The sequence below is a fragment of the Centruroides vittatus genome, unplaced genomic scaffold (assembly GCF_030686945.1).
Source record: "Centruroides vittatus isolate TY-2023 unplaced genomic scaffold, ASM3068694v2 contig_911, whole genome shotgun sequence".
Classification (NCBI taxonomy): Eukaryota; Metazoa; Arthropoda; class Arachnida; order Scorpiones; family Buthidae; genus Centruroides; species Centruroides vittatus.
In genome coordinates, this window is record NW_027122600.1 from 1,265,786 (window position 1) to 1,278,068 (window position 12,283).

General features: G+C 24.7%; 1 protein-coding gene across 1 annotated transcript in view; it reads right to left on the minus strand.

Annotated features, from left to right (window-relative positions):
- LOC136984251 (brefeldin A-inhibited guanine nucleotide-exchange protein 3) overlaps positions 1 to 12,283 on the minus strand; it is a 76,756-nt gene that overhangs the window by 45,819 nt on the left and 18,654 nt on the right. Inside the window, 8 exon segments of the mRNA XM_067281160.1 lie at positions 940 to 1,124; positions 1,689 to 1,786; positions 2,572 to 2,704; positions 4,197 to 4,367; positions 5,716 to 5,823; positions 7,156 to 7,237; positions 8,443 to 8,473; positions 9,307 to 9,495. Of these exon segments, the coding sequence (XP_067137261.1) occupies positions 940 to 1,124; positions 1,689 to 1,786; positions 2,572 to 2,704; positions 4,197 to 4,367; positions 5,716 to 5,823; positions 7,156 to 7,237; positions 8,443 to 8,473; positions 9,307 to 9,495 (997 nt within the window).

Below are 12,283 nucleotides of genomic sequence, written 5' to 3' on the forward strand. Positions count from 1 at the left end.
AAATAATGAACTAAATTATAGATCCACACTGGGCAATCTAACAAAAATAAATATGTACAAAATTGTTAATTTCTTTACTCATATTATTAACGAATTGAATGTCCATTGTACGAAATGATTATATGTTTATATTGTCTATTTGTCAATATTCATGCAACTAATCTAATGTTTGTACTTAATGTTTTTTTCTCGTACATTAACCAATTCCCCCCTGTAACAAGGTCTCCTTACTATGAATAAAGATTATTATATTATTTATATCCAAATATTTATATTTTTATCAATTTTCTGAATTGAAATAATAAAGGCTAAAAGCTTTAGATAATTTAAATGCAATTTCTACATTAAAAAAATCCATTTATCATCAGTTAATCATTATTCTATTAATATTATTTATTTGTTCTTTCTTTCTAATAAATAATATAATAGTGGTATACATATATATAAATTTTTTCCAAAAAGAAAACTTAAACAAATTTTGGATTTACAATAATTAAATTTTTTGAATAACATAACATAAAATTTCTTTTCAATAAACTGAACATTTTTGTCTAATTTCTTGCAACAAAACTTTAAAGAAATGGCAATCATAAGAGAGACAGAAAAGTAAGGAATATATTAATACAAAATGGAGTTGAGATAAAAAGAAACGACTTTAGAATATACAATTTTCTTTACAACATATTGAAACTTTTCACACTGCTTTAATTATAAAATAAAAAGGTAATTATTTATATTTCAAATAAAATACATAAGAGAATTGATATTAAATATATATTTAAATGTCAAATATAAGTGTTTTATGTTTGTATGAATTTGATATAACAGTATATAATACAGTAATGAAAATATACTTATTGTATATTAATCAGCTTCAATTTATTTTAAAATTGGCAATAAAAAAAATAAGAAACATCAATAAAATAATAAAGAACTTACCTTTGAAATCAGCATCTTCTAATGTTTTAAACATGTTATTTATAAGTTGAGCATATTCTTCACTAACATCTTTTCCACTGGTAATACTTTGTAAACTAGTGAGAATTGCTACCATACATGAAACACTTGCATAGCATACAGCATTGTCATTACTATGACAACATTCTCTAAGGCTATCCATCAAACTAATAAATATGATACTATATCAAAAAATTATATTTAAAACATAATTGTTAATAATTACTATTCATTAGACTATTTTATTCTGAAACCATTATCTAAAGTGTATGTAGAATTTTGTTTTGCATGATTTTTTGTTAGAAATAAAATATTTTCTCTACTTGATGCATTGTTAATACAAAATAAATATAAAATGTAAATTAAAAATTAGTCAAATCATAGAACTAATGTAGAAAATTAAAGACATTATCAGTAGTGACCTATACAGTATATCTAAATAATAACAGTTATAAAAACATTAAATTTTAAAAAAATTTTACTTTTATATCAAGCTCAAACAATTTTTATTTAAAATCAATACTAAAAATATTTAAGACTGAATTGTAATATACTACAGATAATGGTTTCAGGATATAATAGTGTAATGATGATTACTGTTGAAAGAATACTTCAACAAATATTCTATTTTTATCAATTAAACAAAATTCTCTTTCTAAATCAATTTTCAATTCAGAAAATTTAATTGCATCTATATAATTATACACAATAAATAAAATTTAAATACATACATCCTCATCAAATCAAGATCAGCAGATCTGGTAATTTTATCATCATCACATAAAGATGGTCCAGCAAACTGAAGAACATTGCTTGGTTTCTTCATCAGCTAAAAAGAAATAATTTGAAGTAAATTATCCAACTACAGGATTATTGTAATTAAAGATAGAATAATCATTAACCAACATGACAATTAAAAGATTTTAATAATGATATTACATTTTAATAATTTTATCAAGCATATTCTGAAATAAGATAAATGCTGATATTTACATAACAAATCAAAATTTATATTAACATGTTTAAAACTAAAACAGAACTATTAATTAATCTTGTGAAAAGGTCTATTTAAATTTAAAAACAAGCAATAAATTAATAATTTCTAATTAGTTTATTATCTTATGTCAAGAACTGCTTGACAATGTAAAATGCCATTTCCAGTCCAATGTCGAGCACTGCCTGAAATCAGATTTCTTTCAATGGATCGTATGTCAAGCAGTGTTTGCTAACTACCAGTACTGCCATCTGTTGAGCTAGTAAGAAACGACTTTTCTATGAGCTTGTTTTATAATATACTTCAGACATATCAGCTGCTTGAATTAGGGTTATGGTGGCATGCAAAAATTATTGTCAGGCTGGTGTTCTAATAGGAAACACCAACCTGACAATGTCCTTTTAAAAACGAACAAACACATTTGCTTTTCAAATGAATGGTGGTTTTGCTGAGTTGTTTGTTATTGAGTTAAAAGTTTTCAAATAATTTTATTAAAAAAAAAATTACTTAATTAGTATTAATATTTTAAAATTTAAATAAATTTAGTAAAAAAATGATTATTACTTAACTAATAAATTTTTAAATTAAAAAAATTTTATTTGTATTTATAATTCACAAACCTCTTTCACTGCTTTTAAAGCTTCAGTCCGATGTTCAAGAGGAGGGTATAACAACATACGATGAAATAAAGATTCCAAAACAGGACGTAAAGAACCAACACTTCCTACTAATCGAACAAGCTGACCTGCAATACTAAAATTAAAATGAATTCAAAACTCATGCCTAATAAAATCAATGACATTCAATACAAAGTGGTATCCAAAATATTCTGGACTGGCAACACTAAAGCAAAACTTGTAGAACTGTAGTGTAGGTGATAATGCACACATACATTGTGAGTAAGCCAAATGACAAAGAATTTGTAGTTGTAAAATATGTTTGTTTATTGTCATGTATGTGGTATCTGGCAATTTTGAAAATGAATCTGAAGGAAGAATGAATTTGCATAAAATTCTGTGCAAAGCTCAGAAAACCATAATGCTTGCCAAGTCATTTTCAGAGATTCTGAAAATTATTTGGCAAGCATTATAGTAAACAATCTCTTAGTCAGATACAGGTTTTTCAGTGGCATGAAAGGTTTAAGACCAGTCAAACATCAGTTGAAGATGACAAACACACTTGGAGACCATTAACTAGTATAACTTCTCATTTGGCATATTGATGTTGAACCATTTGTGATATCTGTGATGAAATTGGATGCCACAACCTCAACTTCCTGCTTCACCATGACAATACTCCAGCTTACTCAGTACTGAACACCCTAACATTTTTAGCCAACAACATGGTTGTCATCCATCTCCTTACTTGCCAGATTTGGCTCCCTGTAACTTTATATTTGTTCCTGAAAACTAAAATGAAATTGAAGAGCACCATTTTGGCACAAATGAGGATATTCAGAGGAATTAGCAGAGTTGAACCTACTACATATCAATGACTTACAAAGAGTATTCTAGTCATGAAAAAAATGCCAGAATCATTATGTGAAATTACAAGGGAACTATTTCAAGGATGATGGTGGACAATAGGAGTTAAAGTAAGTTTTCAAGTTTTCATAGCATTAGTCTAGATTAGGGGTCGGCAACCTTTTCTGAACGGAGGGCCATTTTCAAAAAAAAATATTTTTCAGCAGGCCGCGTGTTGCTGACCCCTGGTCTAGATCATTTTGGATACCACCTCATAAAGTGAAGTATTTTCAAAATCTCTTAGGGAATACTCCTACAGAGCAAGTTTTTGATTAATTAGCTTCTAACAAAGGAAGTTATACATATAATTTCTAATTTGTGATATTGTATTTTACTAATAGTTTTAAAATATCTTTTAAGAATTATATATGATATTGAAATTCAATCTGGTAATAGCAGGAAAATCAAAATTCTGAACTAATTTACATTTAGAATTATTCTAAGATAGAGTGATTATTGATTACTCACATATTTACAATGCATATATTTTTTTTACTGAAAAAATAAATTCTATGGTAGTCTTTGGATAATAGAATAGATTGAGTTTAAAATCATGAACATTTCAATTAATTTTCATATTTATATATAGGTTTTTACTAATAATTTTACATATACAAAATAATTTATAACTATTTATTTTATTAATAAATATAAACATATTGCATGATATGTTTTAATACATAAAGTATTTATAAAATAAAATTAAATATCTAATTACATACCAATATATTGTTTTTGCTTCATTACTATGACAAGAAGGTGCAGTTGCCAAACAACCGGATCCTCTTCCCAATTCTGAATTATCTAGAATTTTAATTTTTTGAGAAGATATTATATTTCTGTCTGTTCTTGGAGATCCAAGTAGAGCAACTAACAATGGACATAATTTTTGCCTGTAAAAAATAAGCATGCATTAATATCAAACCAAGTAACAATCTACATATTATAAAAATTTAGATATTATAGAAAACTGAAGTACTTTAGAACTTTATTATATAGCAGAATCTATTTATAAATATTAATTAAAAGCTTATTATAGTAAAATGTAATCATGTAAAAATGATATAATAAACTATTGTTAAAATTGTAAAATTAAAGGGCAAATACATCTGTATCAGTGATTAATTTTTTATATAAATTACAGCAAGTTTCTGTAGCATTCAAATCTGGAAATGCAAATTTGCATAATAAACAATCATATGATGTCTATACTAAGTTTTTTTATTTCTAAATGTTATAAAATTTTGAAGCATACATAGTGAATTAAACAACTCAAATTAAGAATGACATAATCCCATTTGACAGTTTAAGTGATATTTAAATCAATGTTATAATATTTTATAACATTGATTTAAATATCACTTAAACTCACTAATAAATGCAGTATTCGGTTTTGTTTTAATTAAATACAGTGGTACCTCATACTTTGAATGCTTCAGAGTTCACATGCCAAATTCAACAAAAATTCACTTCAGTATTCAAACAATGCTTCAAAGTTCAAACTGCAGGTGGAATCAAAAATGCACCAAAAATGTAAAATAAGCTTCTGGACAAAAAATATAATCTCTAATTAGTAATAACGTGTTAAAATTCACAACTGCTATAATTAAACCACACATCTTTTTTAGGTACTGTTTAGGACACTGTTAAAAATACACAAAAGCTTTCTGTTCAACTCAATATAACCTTTACCTTTACTTATTAATCATGGCATTCGAGAAGTGTGTGGAAGCAATGAAGTCTAACTACAATTATATGAGCTCTATGACAACTTTTCTTTTCCGCTAGACTTATTACACCAACAATAGAAAGAGGACAACCTTAGAAAAATAGCCTTCTGGAATGAAGTATGAGATACCACTGTATTTATTTTAATCTGTTTTTCATTTTCCACATCTACTATAGTAAAAGCATAACTTGCACTGATTTGAAAATAGATGAAAGTTATGTTTCATGAATATTTTGATTAATGAATGTAGTATAAATAACAATTTTCTCAGAAATTCTAAGATAGTTTCCAATTTGATCTTACGTAAAGCTAATTGTTCTCATTGACTAACTTACAATGTTTGGTAGAAGCAGAACAAACTGAACAAAGATTAAAATCTCATTAGTCTGAAACCACATAAACTGAGAGGACCACTATTTCAAAAACTGCATTGCATGTTAATAACAACCAACTTAATTAAATGAAGTTTAATATATTTTTTCATTTCTGTAAAAATTTTGTTGGCTACATACCATAAAAATTCCAAAAATATTTGACTCTTATGTACTTCCAATTTTAAACTGGAAACAGTAGATAGTAGGCACTGAAGAAGAAATGATGGCAAATATTTATTTTGAGAACTGAAAACAAAAATATAATTATTTATCATATTAGAAATATTTCAATCTAAAAATAATATTTAATCAATTAATATGTTTAATAATAACCATATTTTATTAAATATTATTATTCATTTAATACAGCTATTTTTTGAAATAACCATTGATAGTCAAGTATATTTTTTTTTCTAATGTAATAAATTTATAGCAAAATGTTAATTAATTCAAATATATTTGTGACAAAATTTTAAAAAAATGCATTTAAAATATTTCATATAATTCATTATTACGAAATATGGATACAATCTCTTCTTATTACTGAAAATCATTAGATTTTTTATATATTTAACTATTTTTATTTACATTTTTGAGTAATATGCACACTGATTTTTATATTTTAATAAATATCAAATTCAAAAATTCAAAGCACAAACTTATGAAGTTATAAACCATCAATATTTTACTTTTATCCATAATTATGATTTTCCTTGTTATCAATATTTGTCAAAAGAATTATAAATAAATGTGTAAATTTCTGATTAAAATGTGTGTTAGAGAAAAATAATCATACAAGAAAATATTATAGTATATATGATAGTGAATTGATAGTATTATATTTGTAAACAAAAAGTAGCTACTAATCAGACATATTAATGCAAAAAACAAAAGAATCTAAATAGTAAAAAAATTTAATATATATTTGTGAAATGGTCCAATGAATTATTAAGTAAAAAAATGTCATTACATTAGTTTTTAGAACACACTGAATTTTTATTTATTTAAAATTTTAAAATCTTTTATACTTCTAGTCATTACATCTTTGCTTACAATCACTTCAACTTCACTTATTTATATTATATATTTACAATCATAATTTTTCTAATAGTTTAAATCTTTGTAAAATAGCAAGTTAAAATTTCAGCTAGAAAAACTAATAATAAAATCCTTTTACTCAGAAGTCTATGAATTTAAAAATAGTAATTAAAAGAAAAATATAGCAAAAAATTAATTTTAAAAAGTTTCTCTTTCAGTCAAGGAATTAAATGAAAAATTGATAAATAAAATTATAAATTACAAAAAGTATATATAGAGGGATCAATATGCAACACAATAAACATAAGTTAAATCAAAATTAAAAGTTAATCAAAATATTTTTTATGCCAACATATATTATACAAAGCAATAATTATTTGATTTTCCAAATATGTAACATTCAAATTATTAAATCATTTCAGGTATTTTGTTCAATTTTCATTTAAAATACTTACAACACTTTTCTGTAATTTGTCCAATTAATAATGCTTTAAGTTTTAATGTAATTGTAATGTAATTGAAAATTGAAAACATATTTACCTATTACAATTCTTAAGTTTTTCATATAAAAATTCCAAAATAGGTATTACTTCCTCAACAACACCATCCATTAAGTTATATTCTGAAAATTTAAGACAAAAAAAAAATTGTAAGATTCCTTAAACTTATTCATTATTGCCAAATATTTATTTTAAATACTAAGATACTATAAAATTATTTTATAAGGATTATTATTTTTAATTTTATTACTCATTACTTAAAATAAATTATCCTTATTTGGTAATTTAATTTCCAAAATAAATTTTATAAAATTTTAAAAGTAAGTTTTGAAAATTCATTGATTCAAATTTAATGATTAAAAATAGAATTGATAATATTCACAAATATTCTAAAATTCTTTATATTATGAAATTTTCAAAATATTTAATATCTTATAAAGATTTATTTTATAAAAAAAAAATGTAGTAAATTAACATTCTTTCAGACAACCATCTTAACATAAGTAGTTCATGTATTCAGAACAAACATACCAAAACCGAAAGCCAACTTGATTTGTGTATGTGTTGTTTGTTTTTAGATATAAACAACATTTTTCTATTTCTTTTATACATTAATTTAAACATATTCTAAAAAATAATTTCTGAATATTCTGCTATTTTTTGGTCTAATTTTATTAAATATATTTTTATTTGTCACATACTCTCTCAGTAACATTGTTCACATATTTTTTATATAAGTTCAGAAATACTTGTATGCATTTCATAAATAGATAACATATAGGAAAGTTCATTTTTTATTTAGAAATCAAAAATTTTAAAGTATTAACTGAAGTTTCAACAATATGTTTAAATAAAACATTTAATAAATATTTAAAATTATATTCATTGTTGTATCAAATCATGCCAGTGTTTTTTTTATATTGTAAACCAACTGGCATACAGTACCAGCAAAATCTAATATCACATGCCAAATGTAACTCATGGCTATGTAATTTACCCTTTCAGTCATGACATTACAATATATGAAATAAATTTTTATTTTTTAAAAAAATCTTCAAAACAATCTTTTTTCTATATAATGTACTCAGTTTAAATTACTAGCCATTAAGTAATAAAAATATTATAAAGAATGAATTCATTACTTATTCAATATAAGTCAGATTACTGATTATTTTTCTTAACTGGACAGCATATAAAAATGATTTATTTATTTATTTATAATACTTTTAAAATAACATTTACAAAGCTTTAGAAAAATATTTAAAATATGGATTTTAATTTAATTTACAATTAAATTTAAATTCAATTTTAAGTAAGATAACAATACCATCATCATTTGAATCTTCCTGATCATATACCTATATTAAAAAATTTAAATTTTATTAATAATTTAATAAAAATAAAAATTATGCAATAATAATTCAAAAATTAGAATTATATTTTAAAAATAATTTCTGCACAATGTTTTAAAATGAAGTTGTGAATATAAATATGAATGATAAATATATATGGTGATGTTAAGGAAAATAACTTTTTATGATTTGTAGAAAATAAATTAAACATAAGTATTTCTTTAAATATATTGATCTTCACTCAAAGAAATGTTTTAATAGTTTAATAAAAGTTTTAATTTTATTTTATTTATTGCTTTGAGGAAGTGTTGTTGATGTTTCTATTACTGATAAATATTTAATTGAAACTGGCTAGTCACAGTTTGAAGTCCATTATCAACAAAATCACATTTTTTGTATTTAAAGTTAATTTTTATTTAATGCTTAATATTAACTACTAATATAATATAATAATGAAATGTTTATTGATGTCTATTATGGATCCCAATCTTATCTACTTCAAATACATCCCAGTAAGCAAGAAAACCACAATACCAAAATGATGCTTTTCATAAAGCTTCTCAAGAAATTTAGATCAGGTTAATTAATTATTGTTAAAGTTAAGTAGTGATAAAAAAATACTGAATATTTCTCAATACTGAAGAACAAATAAAATGAGAAAAATTATCTAGAATTATCAATTATGATAATTCTAGATAATTTTTCTCATATGTATTGACACTTCAATGCTATATTACTAAATAAAATTACATATTTAATTATTTTGAATAACAAAAATATTATTCACATAAAATATAAATAAATTTTATAATGTAAAACTATATGTAGAGAAAGCATACTTCCTCTCCTACTTCAGATTCTTGAGCTACTGTACAAAAAAATTGTATTGTTTGACTGGCTGTAGCCACTGCAGCTGTTCTAACTTCAGTACTATCATTTGAACACAATTCAATGCATAATGAAATCAGTTTGAGTACAAAATTAGTGCTTAAATGCCAGCTGCTTGTACCAGCTAACTGCAATAAAATCTGAAATAAATTTAAATATCATCATTATTAAATTCATAAATTTACAAAATCAAAAATTAATTTATACAGTAAAACCTTGTTATTTCAATATCAGATAATTCAAAGTCAAGTATAGTCCATGGCCAAAGGGATAAGATTTTGCTTATATTTTAGCTCGAATAATTCAAAATACACAAAGAATAAAATTGAAAGTCATTATCTGATCCAGTGACCTGCAAAAATATCATTTAATTCAAAATCTTCCATCATATTACACGTTTTTAAGTAAGTTTCCATGCCCAAGTGGCAATTTCAGTTTCACCAATTATACATTGTTGATTTATTAGACATCTGTTCAAGATCATTTGGACATTGTATATGTTGCCAATAAAGAGAGACTTTTTTCTATTTTTATGGAAGAAATCTGTTTGGAATTTAATTATTTTAGACATTTTTTGCAAAAATCTAGTGTTTCAATATTCCAAAGTCCACTAAATACACATGCATATTCATGATAGAATGTGTTCTTATAGCTTTAGCCATTAATAGAGTTGTTTTCATCAGATCACATGATTTTTGTAATCTTAAACTCAAGAAGGTGAATTCTTCATAAAACTAGTCTTTGATCCTCTAGGCAAAATTTCCGGTAATTGTTATTGAAGCACTTAAGCATCTTTCATATGTTATTTTCAGGTTTTGCTTTGAATGTAATTTGGTTATGTTTTTGTTATTTTCATTAAGTTCATGCCAACTGACAGTTTTTGTTTTTTTTTTAAATAGCTTAAATTATTAAGTAATAACTCATAATATTAATGCATTTGTAAATAAATGGGTGAAATTACATAAGATAATGTCATAATTTTATTCAAGAATTACAAAAACTTTAAAGAAAAAAAATGTTTGAATTATCCAGGTTCGAATTATCCAAAGTTGTGTTGTTTTGGTCCCCTGACTTTCAAAATAATGAGTTTTACTGTATATTCTTTCCAAAAGAAATTAATATAAATTTTTAAAATATTTAATTTAATGTCACTATTTTTCATTAAAAAAAATTTTAATTTTATTTTGTAAAAAAAAATTTAAGTTTGGTAGTTTTAAAATGTAACAAGTTTCAAATTTTACACTTAAATTCATAATGAAGCAATACTATAGAACAAAATATTGAACAATTAACTAAAATGTTCTGTTTAAAAGCTTATATCTATTATTGTGCTAAATATCTGATAGGCTAGATTAATATAAATTGCTTTATGTATGAAAAACACTATCATATCAAAAACATATTTATATATTTAAAACATATGTATACAAATTTAAATCTATGTTAACAGTACATGTTATATCTATAACTGTTTAATAAATTTATTAATTAAAACTAACATAACATATCTATTATTATTCAAATTTTTATGAAGAACAAATTAAATCAATTAACCAGCATTATCATCATATGTTATTGGAATATGCACTTTTTTATAAAAAAAATTTATGATAAAATCCTCAGGTTAAATAAAAATTACAAGATTAAAGCATATAAGTTAACTGAGAGTTGTAGAGGGCTATGGGTGCTAAATCATTCCCATCTGTGCTGTGAGAGTAACCAATATACCATATTTACTTGCGTATAAGATGATCTCACATATAGGATGAGGTGTGACTTTAAAGATCAAAATAAAGAAAATTAGATTTATTAATACAATTCTAATTTTATTTCGTTTAATCACAAATAAAATATTATCAAATGCATGTATTAAGGCAAACAACCATTGTTTCTTGACACTATCACCTTTTGTCTACTCGGATTTGCCCCTTAAAGCTTCATTACAACTCTCCTCTTTTTCACTCTCACTCCACAAAGCATCATCCTCTAATCCGTCAAGTGAATTTGAAATAAAGTATTTCCTGAATGACTTTGCTATCAGTTCTTGAGAAATGCTTTTCCATGCACCTGATACCCAAGTAGCAAAACCAAAAGATTATAATGTGCATGACTGGAAAAAGTTTATTTTTAATAGTTCAGAATGTGCAAATATTCATTAAAAATACCAATTTGACAAATATGAAGTAACTACATTTATAACCATTGCTAAGTGACCAGCTATTTTAGAATCATCTCTTTGAAAGCAGCATTCACCTTGACCCTGATAGTACCCTGCTTTAATGGCAGCATGAGCTATACACAGTTCACAAAAATTATTGCAAAAATACAAAGAATCCTTCACTTGTGCATATAGGATGATCTAGGTTTTTGAAGCAGTGAAAAATGAATAAAAACTGTGTCTTATACGCAAGTAAATACAGTAGTTATATCCAGTGGTGATATTCGAAATATTTAACAAGGGGTTCGCTAGCAGAAAATTTTTCCCTGACAATCACCGATAAATGAAATGGAAGTTTTGAATAGAAATAAATACAATTCCTTTTCTTGCAACTGTATATCTAACAATCAGTGGCATACTTGGAACATAACGAGCCATGGGTGAAGGGCAGGTGACGATAATATTTTAGGGCTGTCGACCTTTTTTTTTTTAAGGGCAGGGGTAATCTTTACCGCGAAATGGCGCTTCTGGAAATACACACGTGTCATCATCATCTCTCGAGATACATTATACTTTTTCTTTCGCTGTCCATAGCCCGACACGTGTTCGACAGCCATCTTGTATTATCTCGCGCGCGTGGCATTCTGGAATCTCTCTTATGACTGGATCAAGAACTCTCTTGAATCGATTGCGATTAAACCTCGATTGAAACGGTCGAGAGAGATCGCACCAAGACATACTCCCTGACCTTGCTCACAATCTAGATTGAA